General features: G+C 58.5%; 3 protein-coding genes across 4 annotated transcripts; all 3 read left to right on the forward strand.

The window, feature by feature from the left end:
• The first annotated feature begins 4,959 nt into the window (after nucleotides 1-4,959).
• On the forward strand, nucleotides 4,960-12,530 carry LOC138112783 (lysosomal acid lipase/cholesteryl ester hydrolase-like). Its single transcript, XM_069020378.1, has 10 exons — nucleotides 4,960-5,021; nucleotides 6,010-6,121; nucleotides 7,088-7,205; nucleotides 7,492-7,690; nucleotides 8,503-8,612; nucleotides 9,892-10,037; nucleotides 10,577-10,723; nucleotides 11,287-11,358; nucleotides 12,145-12,210; nucleotides 12,297-12,530. Exons 1-10 carry the CDS (start codon nucleotides 4,960-4,962, stop codon nucleotides 12,528-12,530), a joined length of 1,266 nt encoding a protein of 421 aa, XP_068876479.1.
• Nucleotides 12,531-14,138: 1,608 nt separating this feature from the next.
• PAOX (polyamine oxidase) lies at nucleotides 14,139-16,786 on the forward strand. Of its 2 annotated transcripts, none has more exons than XM_069018867.1 (7): nucleotides 14,139-14,283; nucleotides 14,602-15,079; nucleotides 15,159-15,358; nucleotides 15,585-15,840; nucleotides 15,954-16,066; nucleotides 16,149-16,306; nucleotides 16,619-16,786. In XM_069018867.1, exons 1-7 carry the CDS (start codon nucleotides 14,139-14,141, stop codon nucleotides 16,769-16,771), a joined length of 1,503 nt encoding a protein of 500 aa, XP_068874968.1. In that variant the 3' UTR covers nucleotides 16,772-16,786. The 2 variants fall into 2 exon arrangements, with proteins under 2 accessions (XP_068874968.1, XP_068874969.1); XM_069018868.1 differs by having other exon boundaries at nucleotides 15,171-15,358.
• A 389-nt stretch (nucleotides 16,787-17,175) lies between these two features.
• Nucleotides 17,176-20,298, forward strand: MTG1 (mitochondrial ribosome associated GTPase 1). Its single transcript, XM_069018869.1, has 11 exons — nucleotides 17,176-17,298; nucleotides 17,382-17,446; nucleotides 17,570-17,674; nucleotides 17,758-17,838; nucleotides 18,047-18,103; nucleotides 18,759-18,849; nucleotides 18,929-18,990; nucleotides 19,164-19,260; nucleotides 19,433-19,514; nucleotides 19,628-19,740; nucleotides 19,841-20,298. Exons 1-11 carry the CDS (start codon nucleotides 17,184-17,186, stop codon nucleotides 19,936-19,938), a joined length of 966 nt encoding a protein of 321 aa, XP_068874970.1. The 5' UTR covers nucleotides 17,176-17,183; the 3' UTR covers nucleotides 19,939-20,298.
• Nucleotides 20,299-20,304: the final 6 nt, after the last annotated feature.

Raw genomic sequence — 20,304 nt, forward strand, 5'->3', positions numbered from 1 at the left:
CAGGCACGGGCTTGAAGGGAAGTGGCGCTTTTGCAAGCAATCCAGAGATTGCTCTGGTGCCTGCTTTAAGCAACGTGCTGGCCTGTGGGGTTGTTTAGAAACTGATTTGTCCCAGGGTTAATCTGGGACAAGGTTTCATCGAGTTATGACAGATGGTATGCTGCCTTTTCACATCTTTTTGATCCTTAATGGCTTGGCAACAATTCCCACAGCCATTGCTGGGTAGATTTTTATCCGACTCTTATTTGGCTGAAAACACTTTGCTTTCTTATTTCAGGAACCCACAGCAATTTCTGTGTGATTTCCCCTGTAATTTTCAAATTTTCTTTTGAGTTTGGTAGATGGATCTCTGAGAGAGACACCCTGGTCTTTGAGACTTGCATTTTCATATGATGGGACTTCAAGCAGGTGGGAATGGGATAAGGCCATGGAAAGTCACAGTTCGCTGAAATCAAGATCAGATGTAATTATCTCCACAACTTCACGATGTTGATCTTCATGGCTCTTCTCCCAGGCAACCACTGACAGAACGAGAGGACACAGCCTCCAGCTGTGCCAGGAGAAGTTTAGGTTGGACATCAGGAGAAAATTCTTCACTGGAAGAGTGGCTGGGCACTGGAATCGTCTGCCCAGGGAGGTGGTCAGCATTCCTGGAGGTGTTTAACAAGGCCTGGACGTGGCACTTGGTTCCAGGGTTTAGTTGATGAGGAGCTGTAAGCTCACAGGTTGGACTTGAGGATCTCAAAGGTCTTTTCCAGCGTGGTTCGTTCTGTGGTTCTGTGATCATCCCCGACCCTGGACTATGTCCTGTGGGACGTGTTCCTGCTCCCTAAAGGTCTCTGATAGCCCTGAGCAGGGCTTTGGCAAAGCTGAGCCAGATCAGCTTTTCTCCAATATGCTGGAAAATAATCTCAACAGCACTACGGCACCAAGTTTGAAAACTGTAAGTATTTCCTCATTGAGAAATTTTGCCCAAGTTGTCCCAGGTCTGTTCACCCACAAACCAAACTTTAAAACACACTTTAAAGTGTAAAATTACACTTTAAATTGTACAACAAAGAGAGATCAGGGAAGAAGCACAAGAAGTTAAGGGTTGTTCTGGGCTCTTCTGAGCACAGGAACAGGGGAGGAATTACCAGAGAAAAACCACCAGTGATCACATCTCCATTATTTCCCAATCCACGTTGAGGAAGGTTTATGCTGTTGTTTATTCAGTTTCATTACAGTGAATGAAATGATTGCACGAACAACTCTAATGAGGTGTTGTGCAAAGACAGCTGCTTTCTCAAGCTCCACTGTGCAACTCTAGTATCAGCAAAACCCCTACTAAACGTGTAAACCAGAGATATCCAGCCTAGCTGAAGGGACTTTACACTAGGAGAGGTACAAGCAGATAAGGACTGCTTCCCCCACCAGGTTTAACTTGAGCCATGTTCTCCGAGGTTGCTTCGACAGAGCTGTGCTTGTCTGGCAGGGATTGCACAAGAGCTGCCATTCTCTCAGTGCTTAAGTCAGGATGATGCTCCCTCTCCCAGCTCAGGATGCCAGGACCAGGTGACTTGTGACTGGTTCACCCCTGTGCTTGGCAAGAGGCACCAGCCAGCATCCTGGGCACAGTCTGGTGGCTGGCACACGTGGGAGAGCAGCAGGAGGAACAGCAGGGCAGGAGCTGGAGGAGAGGTGAGCATGGGTAGCCCAGGACATGATTAACCCCAATGCAAGTGCTGCTTGCGCCCCGATGTGCCTCAGAGGAGGTGACTCAGCAGCAGCAGACCTGCCCCTGTGGGACAGCAGGGGGGACACAGCTGATTCCATGGGCTGCTTCTCTTCCTGTTCTGCCAGCAGCAGGTGGGGTTGCAGTCCTGTGATGCCCCAAATGAGGAAGTGAAAGGCATCCAGCAGCAATGCTGCCTAATACCTGTGAAGCTGAGGAGATGCAGAAGCAACACATGACACCAGAGGATGTAACTTTTGATTCTTAAAGGGCCTGAGAGGCCAAGAAAAATACAGGTGTTATAAATAAAGTATGTAATTCGTGCTATTATGTATAAAACTGAAATGTAGACCATGCAGAGACAGAGTTTCAAAATCCCTCCACCAACCTGGCTGAGAGGAAAATTTCACAACACTAAAAGAAGTTCTCTCAGCACAGATGTAATCAATAAGTGAGGATTCCACCCAGGTGGGGTTCGATCTTATCACCGGGACATTGGCACCATGATCACTTGATCACCACCTTCTGATATCTACATCTCATCTGATAAGGAATGGGACATTCTGGGAACTAAAAATAACTGTTCCAGGAACCAGAGATGGCCCATCCATCAGCAGAGATGGCCCTTCTATCACCAGAAATGGCCCACTCACCACCCAGGATGGACAGTTCATCAGATCCAGGAAAGGCTTTGTGCAGCCCAACTCCAGGACAAGAAAACTTCATGAATATGCTAAAATTACGAGAAGAATAGAATTAATTCGGACTCTGCCCAAAAACTGTGTAAGAAGGGACCAGCCGAAGCAGCACCCGCGAACTTGGGAGCTCTGGTGTGATAGAGATCAGATCTGTGCGTGTTCACCCAGCTCCTACCCCGGGCTCGGGGCTGCTTTTCTCCATCGTGGCTTTCTGTGGGACCGATCTTTCAGCCGCGGAATAAAATCTATTTCTTTATTAAATTTAATTTGGCTGAATCTCTTTACTTCACAGGCTTTGGGCCTCAGGCCGAGCCCAGGAAGCACATGGATGACTCGTTAGCTGGAAACCCTTGCCTTCCCTGTCACACCTTGACCAGCCCACCTGGACACACACCCCTCTGAGAATCGTGGAATTCTGGAGTGGTTTGGGTTGGAAGGGACCTTAGAGATCACCTCATTCCATCCCCTGCCAGGGGCAGGGACACCTTCCACTGTCCCAGGCTGCTCCAAGCCCCAATGCCCAGCCTGGCCTTGGACACTGCCAGGGATCCAGGGGCAGCCCCAGCTGCTCTGGGCACCCTGTGCCAGGGAACAATTCTTCTCAGTATCCCATCTGAACCCAACCTCCTTCAAGTCCTCAGAGGTCTTCATGCCTCCCTTTGACCAAGTTACACAAGAGTTCCTCAGTAAAAATCCAGCTGCTTCTTTTGGCACCTTCTCTCCCTCTATTACAGGTAGAATAACTCCAGGTGCTGAATCACACACCTCAGCACTGACACACTGCTCCAATGGCCTCATCCCACAGCCTGAGGATGCCAGAGAAGTCTCTGCTGCCTTCCAACCTCTGTTACTATTATTTTATTACTGCTATTACTGCTACTTAGTACCACCCCTAGATAATGAGGGGTTAGAAGGCAGAAGCGTGGGCAGCAGGGGAGGGAGGGATTCTGCCCCTGTGCTCAGGTGAGACCCCACCTGGAATTCTGTGCACAGTTCTGGTGCCTCCTACACAAGAGGGACATGGAACTGTTGGAGCAGGTCCAGAGGAGGCCACTGAGGTGCTGAGGGGACTGGAGCACCTCCCCTCTGGAGCCAGGCTGGGAGAGCTGGGGCTGCTCAGCCGGGAGAGGAGAAGGTTGTGTGGAGAGCTCACAGCTCCTTCCAGGGCCTGAAGGGATACAGGGAAACTGGAGAGGGACCCTGCAGCAGGAACTGGAGGGCCAGGACACAGGGAATGGGTTCAGAGTGCCAGAGGGCAGGGATGGATGGGATATTGGGAAGGAATTGTTCCCTGGGAGGGTGGGCAGGCCCTGGCACAGGGTGCCCAGAGCAGCTGGGGCTGCCCCTGGATCCCTGGCAGTGTCCAAAGCCAGGCTGGACATTGGGCCTTGGAGCAGCCTGGGACAGTGGAAGGTGTCCCTGCCCATGGCAGGGTGGCACTGGATGGGCTTTAAGGTCCTTCCAACCCAGACGGGTTCCATTCCATGATTCTCTGACTCTGTGTAGAGGGATTTTTGTGCTCACAGGTGAGGGAAGACATTTCCAAAAGCCCAGAGCAGGCACAGGTGCAGAACCAAGGCAGTGAAGGCGTGGAGGCCCTGGCCACACCTGTGGCGGGGAGGACGCGCCCACACTCGGCGTCAGCGGCCGCGGCACCAACAGAACATCCCAGCTGGGGATGGAGCAACGCAGGGCTGCCTTTCACAACTCACATGCCGCTCGTGCACGGTAGCAGCAGCACTGGAAGGCAGCCTAACCTGCGGCCAGGGAGGGCACATGCCAGCAGAGCCAGCCACAGGCTCGGGCTTTCAGGTGGCTACCAAGGCAGGGAAAGGCGTGGGCTGGGCGGTCACGGGCTGCAGGTGGGGAACAAACACCTCTGCTCTGTGCAATACCTGTGGCTTTGGCCAAGCACAGGTGTTGCACCAGCTCTCCCCCCACCACTGGCTGCTGCTGAGACCTTCAGCTTGGTGCTTTTCCAGAAGGGACGTTCAGCCTGCTGCTGTTCCAGAAAGCCCTGCAGAACTTTTGCGACTTACCCCTTGCTACCATGACACCTTTAGGACCTCAGGGCCATGAGCAGGCTGCCTGGGCCACTTTTCACAGGGGCTGGAATGACCAAGTGTCTCCCATCCAGGCAGGCAGTGAGGCCTGACCTGTCCTTGGGGTGTCCTTGGAGAGCTCGGCATGCTGCCGAGGCTTTGTAAAGATGGTAGAGCCCAAGCTTTTTTGTCACACCAGGAACTCTTCTAAATGACCCTGGGAGTTAGGAAATGGCCCTTTACAAAGAAAAGCTGTTGGCATTATTTTTTTTTACTGTGACTATCACCAGCTTAAGGTGCAACTCCATAGCTGGAATTCCTCCGCACACCATTCCGGCTGCGTCTGGAAACGCAATCCTCTGCAAGCATGGAAGTCACGGCCACACGGAGGGAGCGACCACGGGCGTGATCAGCACTCATCTGCTAATTGGAGGGCACGTGACGAGGCACGGCAGGGTGCCAGCGTGGCTGGGCTCTGACACAACGTGGTCCTTTAACTGTGCTGATGACAGAGCCACCAGCACTGCCACCACCAGCCCGGTCAGACGCACCAGTGGGCTCTTCCTGGTAACGTACTTTCCTCCGTGTCGCTCAGATCTGTGTCCTTTCAGAGCTGTCCCCAGGGGGAAAAAACCTCGGTTGCTCTTTGTTACTTTTGGTCTTAACTCGCATCGTGGGTGATACCACGGGGAGGTTTGCTGGGAATGTTTCAGGGGGCAGGGAAGTCTCATGGCGTGGGAGATCCACTGGGAGGAGAAGGAGGGAGGCAGAGAGCAATTCACAATTCATGCTGCTGGGCTGAAGTTGAGTTCTAGCTTTTGAGAGGCTGGCAAAACAATAGAAATCATATATAATATTAACTGTGTGCATTAAAAATAGACCTCTGCTCAGCTCAGGAGTCTCTAAGGTAATCAAAGAGGTTTCTGCTTTTTTCAGGCTATGCTCATTTAACAAATAGCCTTCCTATGAGGCTCTACCAGTTTCAGTTCATAGGATCCTTCTGTTTACAGTGAGTTTTGGGTACAAAAGCTAAGCAATAGAAAAACAGGAAAAGTATAGACACAGTCATACCCCAGCCACCCTAAACATGTTCCTTCCATAGCATGAACTCCCCCTTAAGATTCATTTCCTCCCTGAGACAACTGGCTCAGTGGTTTAGTTCTCGTATTGCACAGCTGGTTCTCCTCTTCTTGCCACTAAAAATGTAAAAAAAGGGTCCTGCCTGGTACCAGACCCTGTCTGTTACAGAGGGGTACAACAATTCTCATGTGGACTGTAAAGTAAACTGAAACTGGGAATTCCCTCCACTTTCCCAGCCCAGAAGACAATGTGTGATCTTCAGATATGTGAGGAACTTAACTCATCATAAGCTAGTGAGACCAAACATTCATATCAAATCTGATGATAATAATAATAATAATCAACAACAATAATAACAACAGCATTGGCGTTGCTGGTTTTGTTGTTGTTGTTCTTGTTGCTGTTCCTATTCCTATTATTACTATCATTATCGTTATTTTTGATGTCATTGTTATTGTTATTGTTATTTACACAGGCACAAGATGTGGCTGTTCATTGCAATCCTGCTTTTCATACAAGCACCCACAAGCTCCGAAGGTGCTGTCAAGCAGAAAAAGGCTCTAAACCCCGAGACTCTCATGAATGTTGTAAGTCAGGAGAACTCTGAATTTCCAGTCTGAAAGTCTGGGCACGTTCAGCTGGAGGAGAGAGGGTTGGAGGACACGTGGAGAGGGCTGGTGTTGTTGAGCTGCTGCGATACGACGCTGCCTCCACACCATCATTAACAAGCTCGTCCTCCTCCCAGCAGAATTAAGCACAATTATCAGCAGGGCAGTTAAGAGATGGGGATAATCCCAGACTGGATTTGATCAGATATCTCCCCAGAGGGTAGAAATTTGTGCGTGGCTCCTCTCCTTCAGCTGCAGCAAATCGCTCAGGGCCATGTCCAGGTGAGCCCTGGGAGACTCTGAAGCTGGGTTTAGCTGGACCCGGGACGTGGGCAATAAATTTGCTGCAGTTCATCTTTCCTGCCAGCCTCGCGACAAAGGGAGCACACAGCCACGTGTGGGCAGGACCACAGTTGGGTTTCACCAGGCGGAAACTTCCCAATCTGTGGAACTTTCAGCATAAATAAAGCTCAGGCAGAGCCTCAGGAGCCTTGCAGTGAGTCCTGTGGGGTTTATCCCATTGCCCTTCCAGTCAGCCCAGCTCGGCAGGTTCCATCTGCCGCACTGCCTTATCTGCCCTGCGCATCGGCTGGGAGCCTGATGTGCCATGTGCTGCTGTCGGTGTCAGGCGTCAGGAGAGCGGGGTCGGCACTCAGGAGAGCGGGGTCAGGCGTCAGTAAATCCTTTCGGTTTCAGTCGCCGTGTTTGGAACCATTCCAAGCCCTGCAGCTGCCCGCGGCTGAGCATCTCCTCTTCCCTTGGGCAGATCACCGGGGCGGGATTTGGACAGAGCATCCTCTGTCACAAAAAGTCCTCAGCTGGTCCAGAGACACCCCGGGCAAAGCCACGCTCCAGAACTCCGCTTTTACCGAGGGATGTGCTCTTCGAGTCAGACAAGCACCTCGGCTACGGGAAGTTTTCCACATGGGTTTTTCTTCCCTCCAGAGCCAAATCGTCTGCCACAGAGGATACCCCAGCGAGGAGTATGAAGTTCTGACTCATGATGGCTACTACATCCGCCTGAACAGAATTCCTCACGGAAGAGAAAAGCCTATCAGCAGAGGTAGGGCTCTATTTAGCTCAGAGCCAGCACAAAAAGCCCTGAATGTAAGCAGGTGAATGGATGAACCTGGCCAGGCTGGGGGAATAGTCATTGTTAAAGCAAAAACACTGAATCCGTGGGGTTTCTCCAATTTACGGTCAAAGCTGTAGCACCAGGACACGTCATCAAAATGCCGGTTTTGCATCTCCTCTGGCAGTGCAAGGAAGAGGCTTTACTGGCCTTAATTTGGGGTGAGTGAATAGAGGGAACCTGGTTCAATGGAATGTGCTGTTTCTTTTGCACCCAGGGGCCAAGCCAGTCGTGTTTCTCCAGCACGGGATATTTGGAGAAGGCAGCCACTGGGTGGAAAATCTGGCTAACAACAGCCTTGGCTTCATACTAGCAGACTCTGGCTATGACGTGTGGCTGGGAAACAGCCGGGGCACGAGCTGGTCCCGCAGACACCAGCACCTTTCAGCTGACCAGGTGGAATTCTGGGATTTCAGGTGGGCTGGAGTGCATTACAAAAGCCTGGCAGTGTTCTCTGCCTGCCACCAAGCTCTAGGCAGAGGTGGGTGCCTCCGAGCAGGCAAGTCAGAGCACCTAATCCTGGCACGGCCTGTCCCGGGGAGGATGCAGGGACCGGAGCAGACCTGCCTGCTGACACGGTGCCAGCACCTCCCTGCAGCCGCCGAGAGCACGGGGCACCGCTGCCTGCACGGGGACATGCAGAGACACCGGCCCTGCCTCAGGGGCATCCGCAGGGACACCACTGAGATGTCCACAAGTGTCACTGCCACCTCCCCTGCTCCTCGACCTTGTTGCCCCTCGTCCCCGAGAATGGCTTTTTAAGCTGCTACTGCCTCTCCAGAGCTGATCTTCAGAGCAGATTGCCCAAGCTCCTAAACAGGCTTTTAAAAAAACCTCACAGAGCAGGTCTGCCCTTCACCACATCCCACCAACAGGCACACGGCCAGGACCTGGTGCTCCATTCCCCTCTGGGAAGGAGCATCCCCAGGAGCAGAGCTGGTGCTGTAATCCTGGTAGGAGCCAGCTCTGGGTCTGCAGAGAGGCTGGGTATGGCACTGGAAGGCTGGCCAGGCTCTGCACAGCCTATTTACTGCTCACCACGGCCGTGGGAGGACTAAGCCCTTTCAGGGGAGGATGATGCCACAGCAGGAAGGATCCATGCCAGGAATTTCCTCCCGGAAAACCAGCCCCGGAGGTTAAGCTGGGCAATGCAAGGCAGCCAAATCTCACAGGTGAGTTTTCCCACTGGTTGCTGCCTCATAACCAACATCCCCCTGGTGTGTTGCAGCTTCCATGAGATGGCAATGTACGACTTGCCGGCCGCCATCGACTTTGTGCTGCAGAAAACGGGGCAGAAGCAGCTCCACTACGTTGGCTACTCCCAGGGCTGCACGATCGGTGCGTTCCAAGGGGCTGCCGCCGCCTTGGCTTGAAAAGCCTCATTGTGGCTGTCATACATGAAATCCCTAATTAGCTTGGTCTTTGCATGTTAAGTGCCTTAGTTAGTTAATTTTGAATTAAACAGTTCTTTAGATTAAATGATAAAGTTAACCCATCAGCCCAGGTACAAAAATCAAGCTTTATTAGTAGTGTTTTCACTTGTTCAAAGCAGTTTGTCTGTACCAGTCCCAGTTGAAATTCCCAGTTAAAAGTTTCCTAGTTAAAAATCCCTTTTTCAAACTTTAAACCACTTGTACACAGTAAGAGTTGTTTTTCCTATGTTCATTGTCTACTTTTATAAGTGTTTTAAGGGGTATTGAATGTATTTTAATGGTTTTTTGAGGGTTTTGCTTTGCACTTTAGTCTGGGGACTAACTCCAAAACCCCAGTCCTAACAGCCAATTGCTGTTTTTAGCCCCATAGCTGTTATTCTACAAGTAAGCTCCACGGCAACCTGAATCTTAATGAGGGCATGTTACCACCCTTACTTCAGCTGTTCCCACCCCCCTGACAACGACGAGCTATTGGTAGACAGAGATGATCTGTCAAAAGGAAAACACCAATCACTTTAGACCAAAGGGGTGTGCTGTGGGCGGGCTGTGGGCGGGCTGTGGGCGGACTGGGGCGGAGCAAAGGCACTATAAAACAACGAGGCAGCCGTCAGAGGAGCGCAGATCAGTGCACATCAGCTGTCGTGGGTCTCAGTGCTGGGTACTTAAGCCTGACTCCTATCTAGGAGCCTTTAATAATATTTCCTTTTGACTTTAGACTAGCTAAAAGTCAGCCCAGCACTGCAAATTTTCTTTCCACCAGAGGTCCAGTGCTGTTAAAGCCTGAAGATCTCAAATCCCTGCGCTCCTGGGGCATACCTCTTGAGCCACTAGGATCCCAAATTTTTATCTTTTACTAATTTTTGTAATTTTTCTATTTTTAATAAATCATTTTAATTTTTACTAAGAGTTGTTTCATTCCTCACAGTGGCGTTGGTCAGCAGAAAGCAGAGGGGTCCCCTCTGTGTGGGCTCAACAACCACTGAAGTGCCTGCTCAGCCAAGGGAATAAAAGCGTTGCCTCCCTTTGGGCATCTCTTGCACCAACGTTTAGCAGGAAAGTGGCAAGAGAGCTCAGATTCCCAAGTGGAGATAATTAATTAAACAGACCTGGGGCCAAGGGAACCCTCAGATTAAGCACCTGAGGAAAGATGGAGCAAGCCTGACGTTGTTTTTCTGTTTTTTCAGCCTTTATTGCATTTTCATCCATGCCCGAACTGGCTCAGAAAGTCAAAATGTTTTTTGCCCTGGCTCCAGTAGTGACAGCCAAGCACGCCAGAAGTCCCCTCATGAAGCTACCCTTCCTCCTGGACAAAAATCTCAAGATTATTCTGGTAAGGGATTACTCCATGCCCTTCTGCCCCAAAACTCACTGGTTCTGGAGAAGGGATCATGCCCAGACACAGCCCCTGGGGCTCTCTGACGCAGCAGAAAACAGTTAATTCCTGCTGATTTATCAGCACAGACATGATTCAGGTGCACACACAGACCTGGGTGGCCACTTTGTTGAGCGCATGTCTTTCTTCCATCTGTAGGATGAAAGTGGTCTTTACATGGGGGCTACTTGTAGGGGCCCTAGACTTGAACACCTGGAAAAGAGCAGCTTTGCCATGTTGATTCCACAAAAACCAGACCCAGTGCTTGGGGGGAGGTGGGGAGAAAGAGGAGAGTTGTGAATATTGATTTCCCTGGTGTGTGTTCAGTCAGCATCAGCTCCTGCAACGAGCTGTACATGTCTCTGTGGGGCAGGGGGGCAGGGGGGAGTGGGTTGGACCCCTGGATGTTCCCTCGCTGCCTGCATGGTGGGACGGTCCAGGGGCTGGGCTGCAGGGAGGGAAAGGCAGGAAACGCGTGTTGCCCTTCGCTCCCGCAGCTGCTGCTCGGCAGAACGGACGCGTCCCTGCACATGCGGAAGCTGTGGCGGTTCCTCCCGGAGCTGTGCAGGCACACGCTGCTGCACAGGCCCTGTGCCAACCTCCTCTCCCTGCTGGGCGGCCACAACGAGAAGAACCTTAACATGGTGGGTGTGCCATGCCGGTGGGGACGGGGGTCCCAGGGCCGCTGGCTCTGCCACCCGCCCTGCCCAGCCTGCTGCGGCCACTGGCCCCCAGTGCTCACAGCACGCGGACCCTGCATGGGCAACACATGTCCCTCTGCCAGCTGCTTCTCCTCCTGGGACAGGAAAAGCCCCCAGGCTCTGCTGGGTGGTGTCAGTGGCCAGGTGGGCCTTGATAACACCTCTGAACTGGGGCTGCCTCTCACTGCGACCACCCCGGGTGCAGCCCCTGCTCTGACCCACCTGCTGAAGCAGCATCTGGGTGACCTCAGGTGGTCACTGAGGCCTTGAGCGCAGCCCCCAAGCCTGGGTAACATCTCTCACAGAGCTCACCCTTCATCCCCATCACTCTCCTCCTGGCGCTGTCTCGTAGCAATTGGTTTTTAATGAAAATTATATTCCTGAACCTGGTCCAGCTCTTCAGGCAGCGTGACTCAGCAGTGGCTGCTCTGGGAAACACCTGGCAGCTGCCACCCTCGCTCCCATCCGCTGGGAAGCAATGACAGCTGGGATATGTTTCCTTGCAGACACGGCTGGACGTGTACACATCCCACTATCCCGACAGCACCTCTGTCAAAAACGTGATCCACTGGGCCCAGGTAGGACCCCTGACACACAGACGCTTCACCCCTGGCATGGTCCCTTCCCCGAGAGTCTGCTGTGCCCAGGCAGATGCGAGAGTTCAGGGATCTTGGACACTGGCCGCTCCCGAGAAAGTAAAGGCAAGAAACGAGGTGCTGGATGCAGGACGAGCTGCCCCGGTGCCTCTGGGGACCAGGGCACTGCACTGCGTGCCCTGTGCTGTGCCAGGCAGGACAAGGGACAGGATGGGGAGGCCACAGATGGATGCTGACACCCCCGGTTTGGGCCCCCCAGGGATCCCCAGAGCAGAACTCAGCGATGCCGAGTTGGGGGGTAGGAGCCCAAGAAGAGGCTGGGGGAACTGGACGAGGAGGTAAAGGGGGATCCAACAGCATCTCCCCCTGTCCAAAGGGGTCCTGGGCACCCTGGAGATGGACTCTGCAGCTTCAGCAGTGGCCCTGCTGGAAGCAGGGTCAGGCTGGAGGCCCTCACCTGTGTGCCTCCTTGCAGAGCCAAATTACAGGCAATGGAAGCTGGAAAAGGTGATCAGGTTGTTGAAGGAACTCCAGCAGCACCCTGTGCACACACAGCTGGTGGTGAGCAGGATTTCAGAGGGAAGAGCGTGGCACCAGGGCAGTCAAGGAGTCACGTGTAACACCTTGGTTTGTCAGCCCATGGCTAGGGACAGGCCTGGAGCCAGAGGAGCGCCCTCTCATGATGGGTCCCTCGAGGGACCAGGAGATGCCAGACCCATGCAGTGGCACTCGCTGGCCTCCCACAGCAGATCCGTGCTCTCCTCCCAGGTGGTGAAATCAGGAGAGTTCAAAGCCTTTGACTACGGCAGCGAGAACCCAGCCGTGTACCAGCAGGTAGGAGCTGCAGTGGCAGAATAGTGGGGCAGGGACAGAGTGGCCTGCAGGGACTGACCCACTGAGAGCCCCCCGTGTCCCGCCAGGACACCCCGCCCCTGTACCGCGTGGAGGAGATGCCGGTGCCCACGGCGGTGTGGTCGGGAGGGGAGGACTGGGCAGCCGACTGGAGGGACGTGCGCCTGCTGCTGCCCCGCATCGCCCACCTTGTCACCTACACCCACATCCCCGACTGGAACCACTGGGACTTCGTCTGGGGCCTGGACGCCCCCGGGCGCCTCTACAGCAGCATCCTGAGGCTGATGGAGGGATCCCAGTAGAGCGGCGGCTCTCGGGGAGGGGCCGGTGGCCTGAGCCCTGTCCCTCGGCTGAGACAGCCCGAGGAGGGGGTGGGACACTCCCTGCTGTCCCCTCCTTCCTGCTGGCCTGATACGCTTGTGGTGATGGTGCTTCCCACACATCCCTTGGTTGTTGGGGTCTGTCCTCCCTGCTTCGGAGCACCTAAGGGACCAGTGGCACCGTGCCGGGGGGGCAGCACCAGGGTCAGCCAAGGCACCGGGGCAGGCAGGAGCCACCGGTCCTGCTGGAAGGGCCCCGAGGTGATGGTGCTGACCCTGAGCTGTGCCAGGGGGACATGGGGACCCTGCCGTGACCCCACAGTGGCTGCCCAGTGGGTTGTGGATTAGAGCACCCAGCCCCTGAGGAGGTGGGAGGGAGCTGGGCCTGTTGAGCCTGGCTGTGGGAGACAGGCTGACAGCAGCCCCCAGCCCTGGCGCAGAAAGGGGTGGAGGGGATGGAGGAGGCCAAACCTTTCTTGGTAGCAGCAACAGGTGATGCAACGAGGGGTTCTGGCCCCAAACTGCAGCCCAGGGGTGTTCAGGCTGGATTTGGAGAATCCTTTTTCCCCAAGACAAGTCCCTAGGGAAGTGCAAGGTCTCCATCTGGGCCAAGCCAGGCACTTGCCTCCATTGTTTGGGCTGGGACTCGGGGGCCAGAGGTCCCCAGGAATGGCCGCTTGGCTCAGCATTGGGCATGATCATCCCTCATCCCCGGGAGATGGTGACCCCAAACGCCCTGGGCTGGGTTGCAGGGCCACCATCCCCACCAGGAAGCTGCTGCCAGGCTGATGTCCCGAGGCCGTGTGTTCCCACCCTGCTGCTTGCTGCAAACCTGGAGGTGGGGAAAATCCCTCCAAAATAAAACCTTCAAAGGCGATTTCAGGAGCCTGTGCTCGACACCCCCAGCTCTTCCTTGCATGTGAATATTTTCTGGGGAGCTGCCAGGGCCAGCAGGGACACAGTAACCCCAGAGGCAGCTGGCACAGCTGGGTGGCACAGTGGGTTCTCCGAGGGTCCCAGCTGGGAGCATCCCAGTACATCCCAGTACCCTACCCCACCCCTGGGCAGGCGGCCGGAACGCTTGCTGGCAAAAAAACCCGCCAGACAGCCTTGGGAGTGGAGAGTCTTATTGTATCCATGAAGGTTCGGGAATCAGGGGGGCTGGGAGTGCTGGGACTGGCCCTTGGGGCAGCCCTGCTGGGATGTGTGTGGCAGGACAGCGGGATGATGGGCAGCCACGGCTCCTCCACCGTGCCAGGCTGGCCGGGCACGGAGTCAGGTGGATGAGAAGGAGCGGAATGGGGAGAGCCGGAGGGTGGGGAGGTGGTCCCAGGGCTGCCCCTACTCCAGGAGAGGTCCCCTCTCCCACCCCGGCTTTCTCCTGCCCTCCGTGGGTGCAGGCAGCTGTTCATCACTGCACCGGGACCCACGGGCATCCCTCCATCCCTCTCGCCATCCCTTTCCCCGTGCCTTGCTCCATCCCTGCCTTCGTCCGTCGCTCCTGCCGCGGCTCGGGCCGCTCCAGGGGCGGTGCCGTTGGCGGAGGGCGGTGCCGTTGGCGGAGGGCGGTACCGGCCGGCGCAGGCGGCCATGGAGGGCGGCGGGCGGCGGGTGGTGGTGGTGGGCGCAGGGCTGGCGGGCCTGGGGGCGGCCCAGCGGCTCCGCGGACACGGCTCCCTCCGCCTGCTGGAGGCGGCGGCCCGCGCCGGCGGCCGCGTCTGCACCCGCTCCTTCGGTACGGGCGGGGAGGCCGGGGAGGCTCCGGGAGCGGGGGGTGGACGGCACCGGGGGGCGGGCTCGGGCCGGGACAGGGGGCGGCCGTGCCGGGATGCGGGAGCTGCACCTGAGCCCCGGGGCCCGTCCCGAGTGGGCCGGACGCGTGGCGGGGGTGGCCGGTGCTGCGGGGGCCGGGCAGAAGCCGGTCATGGGTGGCACGGGGCAGCGGGCGGGCTCCGGCCGTTCCGGGGGCACGTGGCGCCCGCGTCCTGCTGCGCCCCGAGGGCTGCTCCACGGCCGTGGCTCGGGGTGACCCCCGCTCCCTCCCTCCCGGCAGCGTCGGGGCTGGTGGAGATGGGGGCACACTGGATCCACGGCCCCTCACCAGGAAATCCCGTGTTCTGCCTGGCCTCCCGCTACGGCCTGCTGGGCCCGGAGGCCGCCCGCGAGGAGAACCAGCAGGTGGAAGCGGGGGGCCACCCCCCGATGCCGTCCATCACCTACGGCAGCTCGGGGAAGGTGCTGAGCCCCAAGGCAGTGCGCGAAGCCCGCGACCTCTTCTACGCCCTCCTGGCCTCCACCCGCACTTTCCAGGGGTCCAAGAAGCCACCGTGCCCCAGCGTGGGCCAGTACTTGCAGGCAGAGATCGCCCGGACGGTGCCCCAGGAGGATGCCCGGCAGCTCCAGCTGGCCGTGCTCACCACCTGCCTCAAGCTGGAGTGCTGCATCAGCGGGACCCACAGCATGGACCTGGTGGCCCTGGAGCCCTTCGGGGAGTACGTGTCGCTGCCCGGCCTGGACTGCACCTTCCCACGGTAAGCGCGGGGCTCCGGAGCGGGACACGCAGGAGCCTCCCGGGGGCCGGCCCGTCCCCAGCGGTGACTCCTCCTACAGCGGCTACAGCAGCTTGGCCGAGCGCCTGCTCTCGGATCTGCCCGAGGGCACCGTCCTGCTCAACAAGGCAGTGAGGACCATCCGGTGGCAAGGGTCCTTCCGTGAGGAATGGGACGATGCCAGGGTTTTCCCCGTCCGGGTGGAGTGCGAGGATGGAGATGTCTTCCTTGCTGACCACGTCATCGTCACTGTCCCGCTGGGTGAGGACACCAACACCTTCCCTCGGCCCGCCTGTCCCCGCCAACCAGCTGGCACGGCTGGAGATGGGCCAAGTGGAGGGGAGGGATTGCCTAAACCCCTTCCCAGCCTCCCCTCTCCCACTGGGAAGAGGTTGGAAAAGGGTTCGGGGAGGTCAAAGCATCTCAGACCCCATTTAGGAGCCCAGCTGAGAGCTGCCCCATTGCCTGCCCGATCTTGTGGCTGCAGGTTTCCTCAAGGAACACCACCAGGAGTTCTTCCAGCCTCCCCTTCCCGAGCGGAAAGCACGAGCCATTCGCCACCTGGGCTTTGGCACCACCAACAAGATCTTCCTGGAGTTCGAGCAGCCTTTCTGGGAGCCCCAGCAGCAGCTCCTGGAAGTGGTGTGGGAGGACGAGTCACCCCTGGGGGAGCCCAGCGCTGACCTGGAGGCCAACTGGTTCAAGAAGCTCATCGGCTTCGTGGTGCTCCAGCCACCAGAGCAGTAGGTGGCTGGGGGGGTTGGGCATCCTCCAGGCCTTCTCCGTGCCGCGGGCGGGCACAGGGAGGGCACGGTCCCGCTGGGCAGCAGCTCTCAGCCCCACCTCCCCGCCCCAGGCACGGGCACGTCCTGTGCGGCTTCATCGCGGGGAAGGAGGCGGAGCACATGGAGACGCTGAGCGACGCCGAGGTGCTCAGCGCCATGACCCACGTCCTGCGCACCATGACAGGTGTCTCCCCGCCTCCCTGCCCTCCCTCCCCGCCCGCAGCCCCGGCGGGTCTCTCCAGCCCACCCCTAACCCCCATCTGCAGGGAACCCGAGCCTGCCCGCGCCCAGGAGCGTGCTCCGGTCCCGCTGGCACAGCGCTCCCTACACCCGCGGCTCCTACAGCTACGTGGCCGTCGGCAGCTCGGGGGAGGACATCGATGTGCTGGCACAGCCCCTGCCCGAGGACCCCCGCGACCCCCGGGTGAGGATTCAGGCCCAGGGGACGCAGGGACAGACAGACAGGGGTGGGGACAGGCCACTGCGGGAGCACAGGGAGGTGGCACCGCTGCCCCTTGTGGGGGAGGTCACCAATGCTCAGGTCACCTGCACCACTTCCGTAACACTCGTGGACACGCGGCTCCTCCCAACCGCTTCCCAGCATCCTCACGGCGCGGGGTGGGTGCCTAGGGAAGGCAAAGTGCCCTCTCCTGGGTTTTTATGCGGAGCGAAGGGGCTGAGGCTGTTTCAGCACAACCCCGCGGCCTCCTGCGCTCACCCCGCCGCCTCACCGCAGCCCCTGCAGCTCCTCTTCGCTGGCGAGGCCACGTACCGCGTCTTCTACTCCACCACCCACGGGGCGCTGCTGTCGGGGTGGCGAGAGGCCGAGCGGCTCAACCCGCTCCTCCAGGCTTCGTTCCCGCGCCTCAGTCGTGAGGCGGCAAAATAAACGCCGGTGCTTTGCCCTTCGGTCTCCTTTATTGAGAAACCTCCGCGCCGGCGGCTTCTTCCTCTCCGTGGCAGGGTGGGTGCGGCGGGGGTGGCTCCATAGGGCCGCGGTGTTAATACCAGTTGGTGCTGGAGATGGTGTAGCGGGGGTCGTCCAGCGGGTCCTGCGTCGGGCCTGGCGGAGGGGGCGGCTGCGGGGCGGATGGAGGAGCGGGTTGAGGCTCAGAGCCGGCGGCGCGGGGGGTGCCAGGGCCAGCGGGGGGCCCCCCGCTGGCCCTGGCACCCCCCGCGCCGCCGGGAGCTGCGGTCGAGCCCACCGGAGTCTCCGGTGACGGCGGCAGCGGCTCCGCCATTGCTGTGAGTGCCGCCGCTTCCGGTCGCGCCGGAAGTGACGTTGAAGTCGCGCCGGAGCCATGCGGGTGTGGGCAGCGCTGCGGGCAGCGGGGACGGTCCCGGGAGGGTTCCGGGAGCGCTTCGAGTTCGGCGGCCGCGATGTGGCCTCGTGGTTCCCGCGGCACATGGCGAAAGGTGAGCGGCGGCAGCGCGGCGGGTGGAGTTCTCCCGCGGAGAGCCCGCCGCGCGCTCACCCCGCGCTGCGCTGTGTGCGGCAGGCCTGCGGCAGATGCGCCTGGCGCTGCGCCGCGCCGACTGCCTCGTGGAGGTGCACGACGCTCGAATATCCTCCACACCTGCCGAAGAAGCCTCTCCCCTGTCTCTCCAGACCACCCTTGCCCCTGTCCACCTCCTCTCCTCCCCCATCCCGCCCATCTCCCAGTACGTGCTTCCTTAGCGCAGCCACATCCCGCTGTCGGGCCGTAACCCCGCGCTGCAGGAGGCGCTGGGCATCCGTCCTCACGTCCTGGTGCTGAACAAGATGGATCTGGCGGATCCCCGCCGGCAGCCGGTGAGCGCCGGGGCAGGGCCGGGCGGGGGGCAGCGGTGGAGTCACAGGCAGGTGACAGCAGTGCCTCTTCCCGTCCCCTCCAGGCGGTCTTGGAGCAACTAAGGCAGCAGGGATGCTCGCACGTGGTCTTCACTGACTGCCAGCGTGATGCCAACGTCAGGAAGGTAGTGGGGCAGCAGCCCAGCCCTGCTCCCTGGCGAGCTCCCCGCCCCATGGAGAGCCCTCAGTGCTCCAGCTGGCTGCTCCATTTCCAGCTGTCCAAGTCCTCTGCTCAGCCCTCGTAGTGCACATCCCCCTGACACAGTGTCACCAAGCGAGTGGCTGCTGCCAGCCTGGGCACACAGTGACAGCCCTGTCCCCGTTCCTCTGCAGGTTGTCCCCATGGTTGCCAGGCTGGTGGCTGAGAGCCCACACTACCACAGGGCCAAGGTGAGACACATGCACGGAATATCCTGGCTTGGAAGGGTCCCACAGGGATCATGGATCCAGCCCCTGGCCCTGCCCAGACACCCCAACAGCTCCACCCTGGGCATCCCTGGCAGCGCTGTCCAAACGCTCCTGGAGCTCTGGCAGCCTCGGGGCCGGGACCATTCCCTGGGGAGCCTGGGCAGTGCCCAGCACCCTCTGGGGGAAGCACCTTTCCCTCATCTCCAGCCTGAGCCTGCCCTGACCCAGCTCCAGCCGCTCCCTGGGTGCTGTCCCTGTCCCAGGGAGCAGAGATGGGAGCTGCAGCCCCCGGTGAGGTCTGACCTCGGTGTGCTCCAGCTGAACAAACCCAGTGCCCCCAGCTGCTCCTCCAGACCCTTCCCCATCCTCGTGTCCCTCCTTTGGACCCTCTCTGACAGCTTCAGATCTCTTTTATATTGTGGTGCTCTGAAACTGCCCCCGATGCTCGAGGTGAGGCTGCCCCAGTGCAGAGCAGGGGGAGGGTCTCCTCCCTCTCCAGCCAAGGGACAAGGCTTCTCCCACATATGCCAGGAGTGCCAGCAAACACTGGGATATTTCCCTGTGGCAGCTGCCTGTTGCTCCAGGGGTGGGTGGCTGGTAACCAGCTGCTCCTTGCCCGTGTCTCCCTGTCTTCCAGAGCTCTGAGCACAACATCCTGGTGATTGGCGTGCCCAACGTGGGCAAGTCCTCGCTCATCAACTCCCTGCGGAGGCTGCACCTCAAGAAGGGTATTTCTGCGTGGTGCCAGGGCTCGGGGAGGAGGTGGGCATGGTGTCACGGGTGTCCATAACTGTGTCTGTCCCCCAGGCAAGGCCACTGCGGTGGGGGGCGAGCCAGGAATCACCAAGGCAGTGCTGTCCAGGATCCAGGTACTGTCCCCATGGGTGGGCTCTGCCTCCTGCGCCCAGGAGACCTCCAGGCTCACAGAGCACATGTCAGAGGGTTGCTCAGGTCCCCTTTCCAGCAAGACCTTAACTCAAGCTCAGTGCCTTGCTCGCTAGCCGTGTGGTGCTAATTACCAGCCCTGCCTCCCCTGTGCCAGGTCTGTGAGAAGCCCCTGATGTACCTGGTGGACACTCCTGGCGTGCTGCCCCCCAAGCTGGGCGATGTGGAGACGGGCATGAAGCTGGCGCTGTGTGGTGAGGTGGAGGCTGTGGCCGGGGGGGGGATTCCCAAATGTGGCCTCAGGGCTCAGTACCCAAGGCTGGGGTGACACTGCTGCTCACAACCCCTGGGTGTGAGGGGATGGAAGGAGGGTTGGCCAGGGCTCAGCAGGGCTTAGGGAAGCTGGGGCTTGACCCTCTCTTCCAGGAGCTATCCGTGATCACCTCGTGGGGGAGGACGTCATGGCTGACTACCTCCTGTACACCCTGAACAAGCAGCAGCAGTTCGGGTGAGCTGGCGGGGAAGCAGGGAGGGGTCCCAGAGGGTGATGGAGATGCCATTTCCAGGGCATATTGGGGGGCAGCGGTGCCAGCATCCCCGATGAGCCATCCCCTCCGGCAGGTACGTGCAGCGCTACGGGCTGGGCCAGGCCTGCGACCACGTCGAGCCCCTGCTCAAGCACGTGGCCCTCACCCAGGGCCGCACGCAGAAGGTGAAGGTGCTGACAGGCACAGGTGGGTGCTCGGGAAGATCTGAGGTGCAGGGCTGGGATTTTGGGCATCCCAGGCCAGGTCCAGGCTGCGCTGATGCTCCTGTATCCATTGCCATCTCCAGGGAACGTCAACATGATGATGCTCAACTACCCAGCTGCTGCCTACGAGTTCCTGCGGGACTTCCGAGCAGGACGCCTGGGCAGGGTGACACTGGACTGAGACCTGTCACTGGACAGGCACTGCCTGCAGCCGTGTGGACTGGGGACACCTCAGCAGGGAGCTATGGTTTGTGATTGAAGCAGCTCTGCCAGAGCTGCTCCCGGTTTTGGGCAAGGGGCCGGAGGGAGAGGATGCCCCGTGGTGTCGCTGTTGTGATGCTCCAATGGAGAGCTGTACCCGCCCCTGGGAGCCTGGGGCAGGGCTGGTGCCTCCGGCTGGGACCTGGAAACCGCCAGGGCGGTCTTGGCCTGCTCTGGAGCCTTCATCCTGAAATAAAGCCTGTGTGGGCAGGGGCCGGGCGCTGGCCATCCCAGGGTCCCGCCCCTCGCCCCGCATCCAGCCACACCTGCTTTCGCCCAGCTTTAT

The sequence above is a fragment of the Aphelocoma coerulescens genome, chromosome 6 (assembly GCF_041296385.1).
Source record: "Aphelocoma coerulescens isolate FSJ_1873_10779 chromosome 6, UR_Acoe_1.0, whole genome shotgun sequence".
Taxonomy (NCBI): Eukaryota; Metazoa; Chordata; class Aves; order Passeriformes; family Corvidae; genus Aphelocoma; species Aphelocoma coerulescens.

What these genes read in the sequence shown, in the direction of transcription:
- PAOX (XM_069018867.1), top strand. Translation starts at nt 14,139, where the DNA reads ATGGAGGGCGGCGGGCGGCGGGTGGTGGTGGTGGGCGCAGGGCTGGCG. An exon ending in CTGGACTGCACCTTCCCACG is followed by an intron (nt 15,080 to 15,158) that starts GTAAGCGCGGGG and finishes CTCCTCCTACAG; the next exon opens with CGGCTACAGCAGCTTGGCCG. An exon ending in AGGACCCCCGCGACCCCCGG is followed by an intron (nt 16,307 to 16,618) that starts GTGAGGATTCAG and finishes GCCTCACCGCAG; the next exon opens with CCCCTGCAGCTCCTCTTCGC.
- LOC138112783 (XM_069020378.1), top strand. Translation starts at nt 4,960, where the DNA reads ATGACAGAGCCACCAGCACTGCCACCACCAGCCCGGTCAGACGCACCA. An exon ending in AAAATCTCAAGATTATTCTG is followed by an intron (nt 10,038 to 10,576) that starts GTAAGGGATTAC and finishes TCGCTCCCGCAG; the next exon opens with CTGCTGCTCGGCAGAACGGA. An exon ending in ACGTGATCCACTGGGCCCAG is followed by an intron (nt 11,359 to 12,144) that starts GTAGGACCCCTG and finishes CTCTCCTCCCAG; the next exon opens with GTGGTGAAATCAGGAGAGTT.
- MTG1 (XM_069018869.1), top strand. Translation starts at nt 17,184, where the DNA reads ATGCGGGTGTGGGCAGCGCTGCGGGCAGCGGGGACGGTCCCGGGAGGG. An exon ending in GTGATGCCAACGTCAGGAAG is followed by an intron (nt 17,839 to 18,046) that starts GTAGTGGGGCAG and finishes GTTCCTCTGCAG; the next exon opens with GTTGTCCCCATGGTTGCCAG. An exon ending in GAAGGTGCTGACAGGCACAG is followed by an intron (nt 19,741 to 19,840) that starts GTGGGTGCTCGG and finishes TGCCATCTCCAG; the next exon opens with GGAACGTCAACATGATGATG.